Here is a 17,469-nt window from a genome sequence, read left to right as displayed (position 1 = left end):
GTTTGAAGTTAGGTTTGGGAATCAATAGGGAAGTGTATCTTTCTTACAGCAGAAACAGATAACTTTATTAACTATTATTAGAGCAGAGTGGATAATTCAGAGTAAATAATTGATGAGGCCTCTTTAGTCTATTCTTCTGCATGTGGAATATTCATGAGTTCCTCAAATTGTTACTGAATTTATTCAAGGGATTTTCTTCTGAGTTTCTTTACTTTATGAATGGGTCACAAACACAGCTCCGCGTTCATTAGACACTCAAGAATTTGAAAATCCAGCAGTGTTGCTCAGTTGTGACTGGCTAGGTAGGTCAAACAACATTGTATCAGTCACCTGATGGGGCGAATGCACAAGCATTTCCTGCAATGAATTCTTGAGCATGTGATTCACTAATTTGCCTTCTGTGAATACTCATGCCTATAAGTCTTAGTCACACCAGTGTTTGTGTAAAGTGAACACAAAAGGGGTGTGAACATGAAGTGAAGCACATTCATAAACATGTTGGGTAAACACCTTTTTGCAGTATTTCTCCAACTCTTGTTATCATTTACACTACACTTGCCTGAAAACAGCACTTTCCAACAGACAGAAAATGCCCTACAAAGTAATGCAGCCCCAGTCTTGACAATCTTGCAATCAGTGTAGAAAACAAAAGGAGCAAGGCGAGCTGAGTGGCTGTTACTGCTGGCTGAGAGGCCTGACAGAAAAGCATGGGTTTCAGATGTGAACCGTGGGTGTGAAGCCATGGTTGGAAGTGCTGGAAATCAGGAACGGAGTGTTTACACTTCCTCCGAATAGATCTAATGTTATCAATGGGCTTCTTAATGTGGCTGGGCTCAGAACCCATGTCAAGCAGATGGATGACCCCAGAGGAGATCTGAGCCTTCCAAAGGATAATACATCTTGGGAGAGATTTTCCAGGTCAGTGCAGGCCGAACTATGCTTCCATTGAAGTCAGTGGTCAATTCCCACCCTCTTTGGCAAAGGCAGCATTAGGCTCACGCTGAGTGCTTGCTTTTGGAACTCTCACCTCTCGTGTCTCGAGGAAACACGCTGTCGCACGGATGACCAGAGGTGCACAAAGGTGCAAGACCCAGGACCAGCAGCAGCCAAAGGGGAACCGAGGATTCAAAACAGCTTGTTAGGAGGAAAGGGCTCTGCCCCGAGGACACTGCCTGACTCGCTGCTGGCCTGAGCCAATGCCCACTGAGGTCAATGGGTGAAACCCTGGCCACTGAAGTCAATGGCAAACCTCCCACTGACTTCAGTGGGGCCAAGATGTCACCCAAGGCCAGTCTTTTGGTTTACTTTGGTGGGTGCTGGATCTGGCCCTGTGTTCATCCAGGCGAGTAACCTGAGTTGATCAGCTGGGATAACAAGTGGGTCACCCTGACACTGACCCTGAGTTGAGTTTTCCCAGGGAAGCACCTTGCAACCTCCCCAGTGCCATAGTCTCCCCTTTTGTTTCCTCTCCACTGCATTCCCATGTGTCCCCTCTCTGCAGACCTTCCTGCTGCCGTCTGTGTCTCCTCTCTGTTGGGCTTTGCAGAGACAAAGTGCAACCTGTGGAATGTTTAGCTTGGCAACAGAAAAATAACGTGTGGAGGGTGACTCTGGCGTGCCATTTCCATGTGAGGTGATGTTTATTATTCCTGTCAACAGTAAATATACGTGACCCTCTGCGTGCTCCTCTCCGGGGATCATTTGTTTAAATGAGAGCCTCTGAGCAGAGCCGCTCAGCCAGACTCTGCTTCCGCTCAGCCAGTCTCTGCTCTTGAGAAAGGGACCGAGTGAAATGTTTGGAACTAGTGAAAGGAATACATCTTTACACAAATACAATCTACCGGCTGTAAACGAAAGGGTCAACGCAGAGGTTGTAACTACTGAATCCTGCTCATGCTTGAGAGAAGATTTTAATGGCAACACAGATTATTACACCTGTGCCACCCAGAAGTAGTGTCCACGCAGCATTCCGACCAGGCTCCTGTTAGCTCTGGCTAGCTAGGAGAGTGCCTCGTGTGCTCTCGTTCGCTTGCAAACCTGCTGGTGGCCAGCGCGGGTGGCTGGGTGGAACTAGTGGGATGGCAGAGCACAGGACTGTGTGGTGGGATAACATGGCAGGGTCTGATAGTCACTCTGTTCCTGTGATGGGACAGGGATGAGGGTGAATGTGGGGTTCCGGGGATATAAAGTTACCACTGTGTTTCCTGTTGTCTGGGACTTTTCCCAGCTCAGCGTGGCTCTGACCTAGGTGCTGTTTCCTGCGCCCCCCCTTGAGTCCTGGGGTGCAGAGCATTGTCCTAGTTCAGTGGCACTATATTCTGACTCAACTCCCAGCCGCCCAAACCATCTCCCCTGACCCTGGGGCTGGGAGCAGAGCTGGCACAGAGCCCATACACCTGCAGGGGAGGCTTTCTGAGGAAGGGGTGTTTCCAAAGGACATTTCTGCCCCCAAGGCTCCTTCACCCATTGCCAGAAGGCATAATGGGGCCCTACTGTAGCCCCAGAGGTACAGGGGTATAACGTGTGATGGGCCATAACACAAGATTGGGCTGCCTGGTAAAGGAATCAGGAATGGGGCATGCCAGGGAGCTGGTGTACATGTTACATAGAAAGTGACAAAGGTCCCCTCTCCAGGCAGCATAGTATTGTTAATTATCTGTATTACCGTAGCACTGAGCAATCCTAGTCATGGACCAGCCCCTGGGGTGAGTGGCAGCTTCCTGACAGCTTAGCTAGTGGAACTGCAGGGCTGGGACAGAGGTGCCCCAGGCAGGGCAGCTCACCAGAGGGGCGCTGCAGCAGGCCTTTCTTCCGGGTATGTCTGAAATGACCCGCAGAGTACTGCAGTGCGCTGTGCTTTCTTAGCAGAGGCTGGACTCGGAATGGCGGGGCCAGTACCTCTCCCCGAGAGTGGTATTCAGCGACAGCACTGGTTATCTATGGAGGGGAGCGTGCACTGGGCTGCCGGGATCTGCGTGTGCAGCCTGCTTTGCGGAGGCCTTCGTTCCCACAATGCTGCCGGTGGAGTCATCCTCATTCACCCCCTGGTGCTAGGCATCAGGATTTCCCCAAACATGCAGAAAAAGCAGACTCCTGGACTCCTGTGACCCATGCTGTTCATGTTGGGAAATCCCAGCTCCCAGCCAAGCGTATCTGGCAGGCTGCAGGTTTAGAAATACTTCAGAAAATAATCCTTCAGCATCAGCCAGGCCAAAAGAAATGTACATGTTGCAGAGCAAATATTGGTGGGGATTTGTTTTTTCTAAGTGCTCTGCAGGCTCCAGTTCTCTCTGCCATTATGAACTGTCCCATCTGCTTGCCGGGGGAGACAGGGAAATGGACAGAGTTAAGGGAGAGGATCACTTCTTGGCAGTGCAAGGGATGTGTGGAATTTGGCTAGTTAGATCTTTGTGGATTTCCATAAGCTGCAGCTCCCACTTCCTGCGCTCACATATTAATGGGACTCAGCAAGATACGTTGGCTAGTCCACTACACCGACAGCTAGGGGTTAATGCAAAGTGTGACTTCCAAATCTTCTGAGATTTAAATATTTATCTGTATTCCCACTGACCAATGCAGTTAGGGGATTTCCCCTAAACCTAATGGTTTTCTTTTGTGTGCTCACCACAGGGAAGAAGGCAAGAACAAGTGAGATGGGTTTTAACCAGGCAGCAACTTTATCAGTCAAATTGCATCCCACGTTCCCAGTGGGGGAAATCCCAGTGCAGTCCCTTGCACCCCATTGATTCCTTGCCACTTCTTTGGGTGCTCCCACCACAGGCAGAGCCAATTGTCATCACACTAGAAGGCTTTCTGCGCACCTCCAACTGCCCACTAGCAAGGGGGGACCCCAACACCCCCACTAGCACCATGGTAAAGCATATGGGGGGCAGTCCCCCCAGGATAGTGTCCCAACCCATGGTTCACATTTTCCCCCAGGGGATTAGATTCGTTGCCCCCCTTTGTACGGAGGTGCCCTTGGGATGCCATTGTGGATCTGGAGGCTAAATGAGCGAGTTCCTGGTCCAAGTGCATGCGGTGCCTGCCATGCTCAGAGAAAATCACAGCCTGCCTGAGGCCCAGTTGCGAGCACCTTGCTGAATTACAGACTCTCTGGTAAGCCCAGTGCTGTGCCTGCCCCTGCATACCCTCAGCACTGGGGATGCTGCAGTACATTTGAGGCAATAGACGGGGGGAGGTAAGCAGACAGAGTTAAAACCTGCTGTGCTTATGGCCCACCACCTGCTTTGGCCTCCCATCAGGTAGCTGCAGATAGGCCTTATAGGGCCTGGAGCGCTAGTGTCCTATAACCTCTGACGCACTCAGCCCCTGTATGGAAAGAGTGGGAGTCATATTCTCCGAGTGGCAAGCCCAGAATTACGTCCCTTTCCTAAACACTCCCATGAACTGGAATTTGGTAAGGAAGGAACCGTCCCCGTGCAGGAGCTGGGGACCCTCATGGGGTGGCTATTGAATTACATATGCCCGCGATGCCCATACAGGACACAGGTCCCCCTCACCAGAGCGGTGCAGAGCCTTGCTCACCCCAATTTGATCAGTTTTTGATGTGGACTGTGAGCCGGAGAGAATCATCGTCTCACCCCACGTCCTGTAATTTGAGTGTCCGCCCCGAAGACTCTCCCGGGGCTGAAGGGCTCACCGAGCGGGAAGGGCCTGAAGAAAGCCAATGGGAAGGCTGCTGTGACGAATACAGCCTCGCCCCCTCGCATGGCAGCTCTGAGATCTCATCTATCTGTGTCCCCACTGATAAATGCAGTGAGGGGATTTCCCCCTACACGGAATGGTTGTCTAACTAGAAGCACACGTAAGATGGTTTGCTATGGAGTTACTCTCCTTGTGCTTCATTGGGAAGTGTCCAGGCCCGGGCTCCAGGAGCGGGTGCACTTGGCTCTCGGGACTCTGTGATCTGAGTAAGCAGAACGGCCCTTCCTGGTGTATCCCTCTGTTTTCTCAATTAATGACACACTTCAGCCTCCAAGTCAAGGCAGCCATTTCCAGCCTGGTTCCTCATTCCTACGCCACACTAGCCCCCTGCTGTGTAAACCGAACGCCCGGGACTGGGGAGTGGGGAGTCAGCTGGAGAAGAGAGGAAAATAATGACATTCCTCTGAGCTTTGCAGCTGGATCTCAGGGATGTCAGGCCTGTTGTCCAAGCACAGAAGGGCTGTGTGAGGTGGGGCCGGAGCAGATGGTGGCAGGGAGTTAGTTGCTTCCTGTTCTGCAAGGAAAGCCAGAGGAAGGCGGGTCTCCTGGAGAGCGGCTTTGGCAGGCTCTGTGCTGAGGGAAGCAGCAGCCCTTATTGTGGTACTGAGTGTTTCACAACAAATCCACTTACTTTCCCTCTCAGCTGCCCTGACTGCCTCTCTATTCTTCCCAGTTTCCCTCCTCATTTCTCCCCTTTCCTCTTGTCACCACTGCTGACGGCTTTCTTTTCCCAGCCCTGGCCCTAGTGACGGGTCTTTCACCCTCTCCTAGGAGTTACACCTTTTTGGGGGGGTTACAGTGGGAAGAACCAGAGGGACTCTGACATACTATCATGTGAATATTTAATGCAATTTCATTATTGAGCTAATGTGCATATTTGTGGATAACTGAATTTCAGCATAGATCAAAATCATGTGTAGATGTGGTGCTGGTGAAAGGTGGCAGCCCAGGTGAATAAAGATCTGTGTGAAGATCCAAGGTGCATCAGCAGGACAAGCGTCTCAGGTACACACTGCCCTGTCAGCATGCCTCAACCCGATTACTGTGCTGGCAAAGACAGAGAAACCCATGGTGAAAGTGGTCCAATTCTCATTCACAGACGTTTCTTGCAAAAGTACACACACTTCCCCCTGCCCCCAGGGCTGATGATACTCATCCAATTCTGCCTCATGGTCTTTGCGCTGAAAGGTGCAGCCAGAAATCTGTTCCTGCAGCTGAAGAGGGCTCTGATCCACGAAGGGGTTGCTGGATATGGGGAACCTCCTGTGGCACATTCCCACACTCTGTTGGGCTCTTGGCTTCCCTCACTATTGGGTGCCCAACCAGAGACACCTTTTGTGGGAGTGTCAGGATGACACTCTAGAAAATAAAGTTCCAGGTGTCTCAAGTTGGCCACCAATATCTGTAGCCAATTACAAAACGGCTTCTCTCTCTTAGTCCCTTTGACAAGCTCCCCAAGGATGAGAAAGGACCAAAGGACTGAGAGGGAAATTTGTCTGACAGCCCACAGAATAGCTGCCATGGGCAAGCAGGGAAGGAAGGATGCTGTCTTGAACAGCAGCCTGGGACTCTGGTCTGTCCCTCACTGATATTATCCCTGTGACCTGCACAGGCCACATGTGCGATCTGGCTAGAGGGACTGGAAGAAGCAAATGCACTGGGAGACCAAAGCAGGTTTTTGCAGGGCAGAGGAGGAAGAGCCAGTGACCGTGCAAGCAGCATGAAGATAATGGAAATCACTCCCAGCTGAGGAGCGCAGCCCATGACGCTGGGGCTGCGAAACCTGGAAACAAAGTTGAAACAATAGAGTCTATGCTACGAGCAAAGGACTAGACACTACAAAGCATATAGAACTCAGAAGACGAAGCACAGAGCACAACTCTGATTGCGGAGGGCTAGGTCCCCACCTCCAGGCCTCAGAAAATAAATCTGAAGGACTGGAGAATCGGGACTGTCATCAGATGAAAAGGTTTCCCCAAAGGCCTCGAGAAGGAAACAGCCTACTCAGTTTCTGGCAATGGGGATGAAGGAGGGGTACAGAGAGACAAGGGGCTTGTTCACTGGGAAGATTTTGGAGAGAGCAGAGTTCAGCAAAATGCAATAAAATAACAAGACATGCGTGGCTGTTCTAAAGGTGGTTTGCCCCCAGTGAGGCATAGGACCCATTCTGATTTCGAGTGACCAGAAAAGAGGTTACTTTGCTCTGGAAGGTGCTGTATTCCTGACGGTTAATCTGCCCAGCCAGACCGGCGTGTCCTGCAGCTGCCAAGTGTGCCAGCCACTCCTCATGGCAGACATCGTCATCCTGATCTGGGGAAGCTTCCCTTGCCCCCCATGGCTGTTACTCACACAGAGGCTGTGAATGCCTCACCGCAGTACAGCTATGGCATGGTGCCCAGTTACTACGGTGTTAGCCAAACTTCTGCCCTGAGGCTTACAGTGGGTGTCACACCACCTCCCTAGCGCTGCAGATGTCAGGCAAATCTCTGCCTGCATGGAAGCATTGGCAGCACTTGCTGCCTGCCCTTTGAACAAGGCTGTTGGCATGCGTTTGCCAAAGGGGGCATACTTAGCAGAGTGGAGGACTCAGAACTACTAAAAAGATATGATCAGGCATCCAGTGGGAAAACCAGCAGGAAGGGAAGGGAAGGAAGGAGTCACAGCGTTGGAACATGAGGCTCAGTGAGGGAGCATAGTCTTAATGCTCCCTGAACAGCACGCTGGCAGGGACGTGGAGCAGTGAGTGGGGATCATTGCTAGAAGAAGGTGGGTGCACCATCAATTTCCTGTGACAGCCACTATATTTTGTTTTCTTATAAGCGTCTGGGCAAACTAGGACACCTGGTGAGGCTCAAGGGAGGGCATCGGGTGCATTTATCACAAGAGAAATCCAGGTGTAACCCTGAGGGGTGAACTAACGGGTGCGTGCAATGCCCTTTCACGTTTAGCTAAGACAAATATGAGGTTTCTCTATTTATGATCAAGATCACAGAGTTGACTGCCTTTCGCCTAGCTAGTCAGCTACTGCTACTGCACGGCAGTCAGACATACCAGGTATGTCACAGCCGGTAGGATACAGGATAGTAGACATGTGTAGTGGGGGCCTTTCTTACCACTCTGAAACCTTGTCTCGCCATGTCTTATTAGTCTGCGGTCACACCATCCACATGCAAGGAATTAGCTCTATCATCACCATTAACAGGGTCAGCTCTTGTTTTTTTCCGCACCAAGTGGGGAAAAAAAAAAAACCGGAGTGCCATAGAAGCAAAAAAAAACAAAAAAAAAAAGATTGGAGTGCCGCCGCCAAAGCAAAGAATGCCACCCCACCCCTTGAGAAGTGCCACCCCAAGCACATTAAACCCTGGTCAGCATGGAGAGCATGCAGAGCAGGTTTGAGAAAAGCACTTACAAACAAATCTCTCAATCACCATCATAAAAGCTGGCTGCTTCAGAGATCACTGCATCCTCAGCATCTGAATCCAGAGACCCAGGACTATTTAGTGGAGATAAAATCTCTCCAAGACCTGGCTGCCTGGTTTGAGCCACTGTTATGTTGTTTTTAAAATGTTTCCATGCAGCTTGCAGGCATTTTACTCTTCTGCCTGTTCCTTTTAATTTCTGTTTAACTGGCCTCCTCGTTTTTTGTAGTTCCCTTTGTTGGAAGTTAAATGCTACTGTGGTGGGTTTCTTTGGTATTTCGCCCCCTGAAGAGATGTTAAATTTAATTACATTATGTTCACTATTACTGAGCGGTTCAACTATATTCATCTCCTGGACCAGATCCTGTGTGCTACGTTAGACTAAATCAAGAACCGCCTCTCCATTTGTACATTCGAGGACTAGATGCTCCAAGAAGCAGTCATTAATGGTGTCTAGAAATTTTATGTCTGTATCCCGTCCTGAGGTGGCATCTTTCTAGTCAATCTGGGGATATCCAAAATCCCCCATTATTATTGAGTGAAAGATACAATACTAAAAATGAACCTTCCTTAGCTCTTAGCTAATTGGTCTAAAACTTGAACAAGAATAATTAAGACTGCAGTTGGAAGGGAGATATTGAATATTAACTGCTAATTTAAGCATTTTATCAGCAAACACTGTCTTCCTCTTTGGATGCTTTCTAAAGCATATTATTTTCTGTACAATCAGAGAGGTAGTTGAACCACAATAATCCTATACAATATCACATCTTTACAATCTGATGAGACAGACCCAGTGGATTCTCTGTGGATGATTTATTAATGGACATCATAAAGAACATTTCTGACCAATTGGGTGGATTGCTACTATGAAGGCTGGGCCTCAAAAGGTTCAGAGAATCTTTGAAGTGAGAATCTAAAAGTTCAGATGCTGTTTTTCTGGTTAGGAAATTGGGATGGGTCTCTCACATGAACAGACTTTCCCATGAGATTTCCAATTATTCCTGGTTTTGGTGTCACAAGTCACCTCCCTTAACAGGCAGGGCCTGGGAATCCAAGATAAAAGTACATCCTAGACTTTTACACCTGCAGTAGACGTTAACCCCAATGGAAATGAAAGCCAGCAATTATGGTTGAGGATTACTAGAGGTCTTTTTAGTATTTACAGTGGGAATACTGAAAACCTGGACTTGACCTCACATTCATTTTGGAAGTAGAATTGTTTGGCTGTAGCCACTTTTAAACTTGACTAATGAGCAGCACAACTGCAGCTAATAGGAAGGAAAGTGAGGCTCTTTATGCAGTTACATTAAAAGTACAGCTTTGTCGATCAATATCCTCAAACAACATCCTGTTTCCCTTCCAAGAAAAAATTCCTTAAGGGATTAAAATGAAATGTGTCTTTCCGATGAGGTGTAAAACCAAGGCCCTGACCATTTCTGCCTATTGAAGATCCCAGGGCACTTTTCAGAAGCTGTTAGCCCTGGTGTCCTGCTCAAATTTCAACTTGGGTACATATATTCTTGTCTATCTTTACCCCCGGCAGTGTCATTTGTATATGAGATCTATACTTCCTGCCCTAACCCGTTGTGTATTGTCCCTGGTGCTGACTGAGTTCCACCCCAGAAGTGGTTGCATTTCAGTGGAGGAGGACTGGGTTCCCCTTATGATAATTAATAGAAGTAATAGCTAGCTCTTCTGTAGTGCTCTTCATCAGCAGATCTCGAAGTGCTTCACAAAGGAGGGCAGCATCCTTATCCCAATTCTATAGATGGGGAAGCTGAGGCAGAGAGCGATGAAGCAATTTGCCCACATTCAACCAGCAGGCCAGTGTCAGAGCTAGGAATAGAACCCAGATCTTCTAAGCCCAGCCAGTGGTCTGTCCACTAGGCCATATTATTATTTCACATCACAACATTATTTATTATCGGTATTCTGGCAGGAGATTGAGACCTCCTTGTACTAAACACCGTATGCACACACACACACAGAGGGTGAGACAGTGCCTACCCCAATGAGCTTACAATCCACACAGAAAAGACAGACAAAGGGTGGGACCAGAAACAAAGGTACAGAGCGGATGAGTGACTTGCCCAAGGTCACTCAGGAGCTCAGTGCCAGGAACAGAACCCATGGGCCATACACATACAGCAACTCCAGTGTCACTGCTTCAGAACAAAAGGTGCCACAGACACACAAGGTGAAGTGATGTCTTGGTAAGCTCATAGTGTCTCCTTTTCTAGCTATCACACATCTTGTCTTCCAGGCAAAAAGCAGTGCTGAGGGCTAGGATGAAAACTATCCCTGCTTTTTAAACCACGTAGATGTTTAAAAAGTCTGTTCAGCCCACTAGCTCGTCGGTGTATGTTGAGTGTCATTTTAGAAGGGGGTGAATGGAATTGTTATAATCTGTGCACGTGGTACTGTTTTCTCTTATGAGGCCCATTCAGTGCCTTGACATATACAGAGTGCACCTTAAATGAGCTGCTGTGATGGGGGACAGTGGTTTCCTTTGCTGAGAAAGGGACTTAACCTCTTTTGACAGCTGCTTCGTTTTCCATCTGTTGAGAGTCACTGGTTTACGGTGTGTTTTTTTCACTGTTCTTTCTGAGTCAAACTGACCCATATTTCTCTCTCATCTAAAGAAAATAACCAGCCATTAACAATTTAACCCATGAAACAATTAACTCAATTTATCTCACTATGTTGCCCCAGAATAGCTCTAAGTTGTCGGAAGGTAAGCAACATGCATGAGGAAAAATTGTTGATGGGAATTAGCTCTCTCACAATATTTGTGACAGGTCCCAGTAAGTACACAGGGAATAAGGGCTATTTCATGCCTTCGTGCAACAGGCAGTTACCATCATGGGGTAAGCAAAGCCCAACTGATACAAACAGCTATGAAAACATCAACTCTTGGCTTTCTTATCATTCTTGCTTGCTGGCAATCATATCACTGTTGATTTAGCAGCACTAGGAGATGCAAATTAGGCTAATCCAAAACACCCAACACACACCCAGCCACAGGCCGCTCCGTTTTGGGAATCATTCTCTCTGACTTCCAGACAGAACAGCTTCATATTTGCATTCAATCATATGCAGCATGCACGGATATGGTAGGGCGTGGATAGGGCACAAAGAGATGCTGTTACTTGTGATAGATTCCAGTCCAAGCCAATCGATCACTTTGGAGTAATCATCGATGCATAAGGGAATCCCACATACTGTATGTCACCAGGTTCATGACAATAAAATTACCCACTCAGGTTAGCAGCAGTAAGCAATTTTCCTGTGAATATGTAAGCACTGTAGTCAGGTTGCGTAATGTCGAATATCTTTTAAATGAAGAGGTTTTGCTGCATTACCCACTCAAATGGGCCTCATAGCAACAGCAAGTAGCTACATGAGCACAGAAATTCAAAATTGTACAGCTTAACCCTGAAATGTGCTGAGCACCCTCATCTCCAATTGAATTGTCACTCACTCAGTCTGAGCATTTTAGGCCCTTTGACTGTAATCTCTTTTCGGAACAGGCATTCCACAGTGAATTCTTTAAAGTGCAGTGTAAATGTACAGAATATATAACTATCACGAAACGATAAATACTAATTATGACTCGGACGACACTGGTATGGGCAATACGGAGACAATTACATGCCAGCAACTTGCTTCTGTAGGTTACCTTTTTGCACTAGTAGCCACATCTCTCTCTAATTCATATTCTCAAATATGATTTTCTACAGCTCTAGTGACTAATATTTGCTGGCTAGCACATAAATATATATCAATCATATATATCAGGGGTGTCAAACTCAATTGCACAGGGGGCCAAAACTCAAAACTCGCGGGCCGAACAGTATAACCATTTATTTAACAGACTAAATATTTATGTTTTTTAACCATTAATATGAACCAAAATACAGGATATCATTCCAAAATAAATACATTTCAACTTAAAATATTTTGCTCTTCATAAAAAAATATCCTGTCAATACAATACATTCAAAATCTGTACATGCTGGAATATTAAAAAATCTGAAAATATAAATAAAAAATTGAATTTAAAGCAAAAGTATAATCATAACAAATCATAACATTCCATTTTCTTGTCCTATTTAGTCAGAGCCTGATACTTGGAGTCTTTTCTTTGCAACAAGTTCGTTTATGTTTGGGGTTAGGTTCTGTGTTGTGAAGATTCTCAGGATCGATTGCAGGTGTTCATCAGTGAGGCGACTCCTGTGTGACGTTTTGTTAATTTTCATCACAGAGAACAGCTGCTCGCACAGATATGTGCTGCCAAACATGGACAGGATTCGAGCCGCATGTTGGCGGAGCTGCGGCATCGCTTCAGGAATGAAGCGAGTGAACTGTGCTGGCCCCGCAGTGTCGTACTTTGCCTTCAGTGTCCCGTTACATTGCAGTTCTATCAGCTCCATCTGCATTTCTACAGGTGCGGTTTCCACATCGACTGCAAATGGGTTGCGAAGCAGCTCGAAGTTACTTTTCTGTGCCTCAAAGTCACTGAAGCGCCGTGCGAACTCAGTGCGCAGCGCGCTGAGTTTTTCAGCAAAGGTGGCATTTGGGAAAACTGTGGCACTTTCTTGGTTCCGTATTACTTGGCAACAGGGAAAGTGAGACAGGTTGCATTGGTGCATTTGTGTCTCCCATAAGCGCAGCTTCACTTGAAATGCCTTCACTGCATCATGCATATCGGTTATTATGTGCTCCCGTCCCTGGAGTTGAAGGTTTAAAGCGCTAAGATGCGACGTTATGTCAGCCAGGAACGCCAACTCACATTTCCACTTTTCATCCCGCAGAACTGTGCAGTCTTTCCCCTTACTGTCCATGAACTGGCAGATTTCCTCTCGCAGCTCAAAGTGTCTTTTGAGAACTTTTCCCCGACTTAGCCACCGGACCTCCGTATGATATGGCATATCGCCAAACTCGCTATCTATTTCCCGCAGAAAAGACTGGAATTGGCGGTGATTTAAACCGTGGGCTCTGATAAAGTTGACGGTTTGTGTTACAGTGTTCATCACATGATCCATTTTTAGGACTTTAGCACTCAGCGATTCCTGGTGTATGATGCAGTGATACACTGTCAACTCACCGGCACAGTTCTCCTCCCGCATCTTTGAGCGCATCCTTCCCACCAGTCCATTTTTTTCACCACACATAGCAGGTGCGCCATCTGTTGTAAGTCCAACGAGTTTTTCCCACGGCAGTTTCATGTCGGTTACACTTTGAAATACATTTCCAAAGATGTCTTCTCCTTTCGTTGTCCCGTGCATCGATTTAATGTCCAGTATTTCCTCTGTTACGCACAAATTGGAATCCACACCACGGATAAATATCGCCAGCTGTGCAGTGTCAGTCGCGTCAGTAGTTTCATCCACGGCAAGGGAGTATGCAACAAAATCTTTTGCTCTTTCAATCAACTGTGTTTTCAAATCAGTCGCCATCTCACAAACCCGATTAGCAACAGTGTTTCTGCTGAGGCTTACATTTGCAAACGCTCGCGTTTTATCTGGACAAAGGACGTCGCACACTTTCATCATACAATTCTTTACGAATTCCCCCTCGGTAAACGGCCGTCCTGATTTGGCGATCTCTTCGGCCACAATGAAACTTGCTTTCACAGCAGCTTCACTTTGTGATTTTGCTTTGGTGAAAAACGTCTGCTGGGATGTCAAATTCTTCTTCAACTCCTCTACCTTTTGTAGCTTCTGTCCTGCGCTCAGGTTTTTGAATTTGTTCTCATGTTTCGTCTCGTAGTGCCGTCTTAGGTTATACTCCTTCATTACAGCGATATTACTCCCGCAAAGGAGACACACTGGTTTACCTGCAATTTCAGTAAACATATACTCATTCTCCCACCGGCTTTGAAAGCCTCGGTTTTCAGAATCAATTTTTCTCTTGGCCATTGTTGGGGTCTAGCTTTGATTTGATATTAGCGTTGTATACATCAACAGACCGCGAACTTGAACCGCGGCTTGCCGTTGGCGGCAATTGCACTGCATCATGGGATTTGTAGTGTGTGTTATTGGGGCGTCATATCACAGGGCCATTAAAAACAGATATATAAAACGATTTCGCGGGCCGGATATAATTGTATGGCGGGCCGGATGTGGCCCGCGGGCCTTGAGTTTGACACATGTGATATATATGTATGTATGTTAGTATGCATTAAGCACCAATACCATGAAGCACAAACATTGTACCAGTGAGGTAGCCTAAACTGGCCTATCCCATAGTTTAGTTCACTGATGATAAGTATCCCCTAACACCTAACTCCTTGCGTAGCCAGGTGGAGGGAACAGGGGGAGCAATAAAAAAAAAAAGGAAAAACAGAGTGATGTAGAAAAGTTTGAAAATTCTATTTTTCCAGCACCTCAGAGCAAAAGGTGGGAACAGACTAAAACAATAAAACACACTGACACAATAAAAGAGCTCAAAGGTACAGCACAACCACGTCTCTGAAAACGGATGCATAGAGGCAAAACTTTCTTGCTTTTAATTGTATGTTACATTGTTTTTAGTTTCCTTGTAAATAAAGACAAACCCCAGGCAACATGTCTGAGCTGCATTTGGAGCACAATGGGATAATCTAATAACTTGATTATCTAATCTTCCATGTAGAGAAAAAATGGCAAAACAACATGATTACCTCACTTGTTGCTTATTCATGACATTTTATTTTGTCTCTCTCCCATTTCCCTCAGTTTTTCTAATTAGACAGTAAGCAGAAACCTTGTCTTTTACATGTCTATAAAGTGCCTAGCTAGTTGCAGGTAATATACAACTTAAAAAACAATACCCGTATCTTGCATGGAAATTTAACAGACATTTGAAGTGCCTCATGGCTAGCTAAAATGTCATATGCCATTAACCCTGAGGGATGTAATTAGATATTAATATAACAGGGAATGAGGCATGCTGATTCTGATGAAATAATGGAAGCATTAATCTTCCTTCATTCTAAGTACACAAGTCCAATCTGGTCCATTGCTGTGCAAGGTGCAAATCCAAAAAATACATGAAGTGCTTTATTTGCTGACAGGTAATATTTACGCATTCATAAGAGGCTGCTATTAAACTATTAAAAACAAAGAGTCCTTAAAGCCTTTTGTTCAAACAAGCCACTGGAACACTCCCTACTGCTTAGAGTCATCTCTTGAAAGGTGCCCAGTGGCAAATTACCAGATAGGAGTCCATTGCCCCCCAATAGAAGACCAAACCTGGAAGCCCACAAATGAGCAATAGAGCCCCTTGTTTGAAGGTGGGAGGATGATTCCATGGTCTATGCAGCACATCTGAGATGTGCTGTAACCAAAGGTTCAAACACCAACAGGGCTGGCTTGGCTCCCCATTCTGTCACACAGCTAAAATGATTAGGGCTGGTTAGGAACATTTGACTGCTGCATCTGAAGAAGTGAGGTTCTTACCCACGAAAGCTTATGCTCCCAATACTTCTGTTAGTCTCAAAGGTGCCACAGGACCCTCTGTTGCTTTTGACTAAACTGTGTTTCCATTGGAAAATGCCAATTTGTTGAAACTGAAACATTTCACAGAAAGATATCAGTTTTCACAAAACTTTTGCTGTGAAATGTTTCTAGGGTCCATAATGGAATTCCTGGTCAAAGCAAGAGAGAAGCGAGACCCCTGAATAGTCAATGGCTCGGTGGCTCTGAGACCAGGCAGAACAACTGGGGTCTCCCACATCCCCAGAGTATACCCTAACCCAGTGGCTCTCAATCTTTCCAGTCTGGAGTCTGATTTGTCTTGTGTACCCCAAGTTTCACCTCAATGAAAAACTACTTGCTTACAAAATCAGACATAAAAATACAAAAGTGTCACAGCACACTTACTGACAAATTGCTTGTTTTCTCATTTTTACCATGTAATTATAAAATAAATCAATTGGCATATAAATATTGTATTTACATTTCAGTGTACAGTTTCTAGAGCAGTATAAACAAGTCATTGTCTGTATGAAATTTTAGTTTGCTAGTGCTTTTTATGTAGCCTGTTGTAAAACTAGGCAAATATCTTGATGAGTTGATAGACCCCTGAGAGACCTCTGTGTTTCCCTAGGGGTACACATACCCACACTTGAGACCTGCTGCCCTAACCATAGGGCTGTTAGCTATCACTGGTGGGGCTCTTTTGTGTGAGGTTGTTTGTTTTACAAAAATTGTCAGAAGATTTCTGTTTTCATTCCACATCAGAATGAAAAACAAATGTCAAAATCTCTAAACTTTTCCCCAAACAGAAATGTTGTTTTGCAGCTAGCCCCAGACACGAGCCCTGTGCCCTGCCACGTGGTGCCACTCTCTGTGCCTGGCTCTGCAGAGGCTGTTCTGTAAGAGCTGGGGTCTGGGGCGGGGGGAGGGGGTCCTCAGCCATGGCCCCCCACATAGCCAGCTGGGAGCCTACAGGTGTGTGGGCCACAAAGCCAGGGGGACACTTGACCAGACCCTGAAATCTTTCTGTTGACTTATGATCATTGTTGTTATTTGTTGTTGGCGTTTTTAATTATTTTTTTTTTCTGGAGTCTGGACCTTGGTTCTGTCTTGACCAAGAAATTTGGATCTTGACAAAAAAAGGAAGGACCCCCCGCTGTGAGGGGCCGGCAGTGGGCAGCTCCCTAGGAGTGGGACATTCCGGGGTCACAGGGCCCCCCCCAGCACCTCGCCCCCCCGCCCGAACCCCGAGAACGCCTCGCCCCCCCCCCCGGGGCCGAACCCCGAGAGCGCCTCGCCCCCTCCGGGGCCGAACCCCCAGAGCGCCTCGCTCCCCCCCGGCCCGAACCCCCAGAGCGGCCCCCCCCAGCGCTGGAGGCAGCCCGGCTCCGCCCCGCCGGGCTGGCCCCGCCTCCTGCGCGGCGGGTTCCTGGCCGGGCTCTTAAGGAGCCGGGGCCGGCGCGAGCCGCCTGGGAGCAGATCCGGCGGCGGCGAGCGCGGGTCGCGCTGTGTGCACAGGTAGGGCCGCGGGGCCGGTCCCCACGTGGCGGGCTCGGGGTTGGACGGGCTGGAGAGGGGGGGTCACGGGGAGGCGGCAGGACGGGGGTTATAAGTAGGTGGGATTGCAAAGACTGGGGTTGGGGACAGGACGGGAGGACGGGATGGGGGGGGGACACAGGGGTTGGGGGGGCAAGGTGGGGTCCGGGAGGGGGATAGGATGGGATGGGGAGGGGTCCGGGAGGACGGGATGAGGGGGTTACAGGGGTTGGGGACAGGATGGGATGGGGGGGTCCGGGAGGGGGACAGGACAGGATGGGATGGGGGGGTTACGGGGGATGGGGACAGGATGGGATGGGGGGGGG

At 47.6% G+C, this 17,469-nt stretch overlaps 2 protein-coding genes across 3 annotated transcripts in view; one reads left to right on the top strand and one right to left on the bottom strand.

Moving 5' to 3' along the window:
• Positions 1-11,986: 11,986 nt before the first annotated feature.
• LOC117877472 (general transcription factor II-I repeat domain-containing protein 2A-like) lies at positions 11,987-14,299 on the bottom strand. The gene has a single exon (XM_034770610.1). The coding sequence runs from the start codon at positions 14,066-14,068 to the stop codon at positions 12,260-12,262; it is 1,809 nt and encodes a 602-aa protein (XP_034626501.1). The 5' UTR covers positions 14,069-14,299; the 3' UTR covers positions 11,987-12,259.
• A 2,729-nt stretch (positions 14,300-17,028) lies between these two features.
• SLC16A1 (solute carrier family 16 member 1) overlaps positions 17,029-17,469 on the top strand; it is a 33,605-nt gene continuing 33,164 nt past the window's right edge. The window contains exon 1 of one of the 2 annotated variants that reach the window (XM_034770608.1): positions 17,029-17,125. The gene's annotated coding sequence lies outside the window, so the exon portion shown is untranslated. The remainder of the gene's footprint in view (positions 17,126-17,469) is intronic. The other variant, XM_034770609.1, reaches the window with a different exon arrangement.

The sequence above is a fragment of the Trachemys scripta genome, chromosome 4 (assembly GCF_013100865.1).
Source record: "Trachemys scripta elegans isolate TJP31775 chromosome 4, CAS_Tse_1.0, whole genome shotgun sequence".
In the NCBI taxonomy this organism is placed as follows: Eukaryota; Metazoa; Chordata; order Testudines; family Emydidae; genus Trachemys; species Trachemys scripta.
Note: the sequence above shows the minus strand (reverse complement) of the source record. Positions and strands in the feature narration are given on the sequence as shown.

Excerpts from the sequence above, each read along its gene's own strand:
- LOC117877472 (XM_034770610.1), bottom strand. The coding sequence starts at position 14,068 with ATGGCCAAGAGAAAAATTGATTCTGAAAACCGAGGCTTTCAAAGCCGG.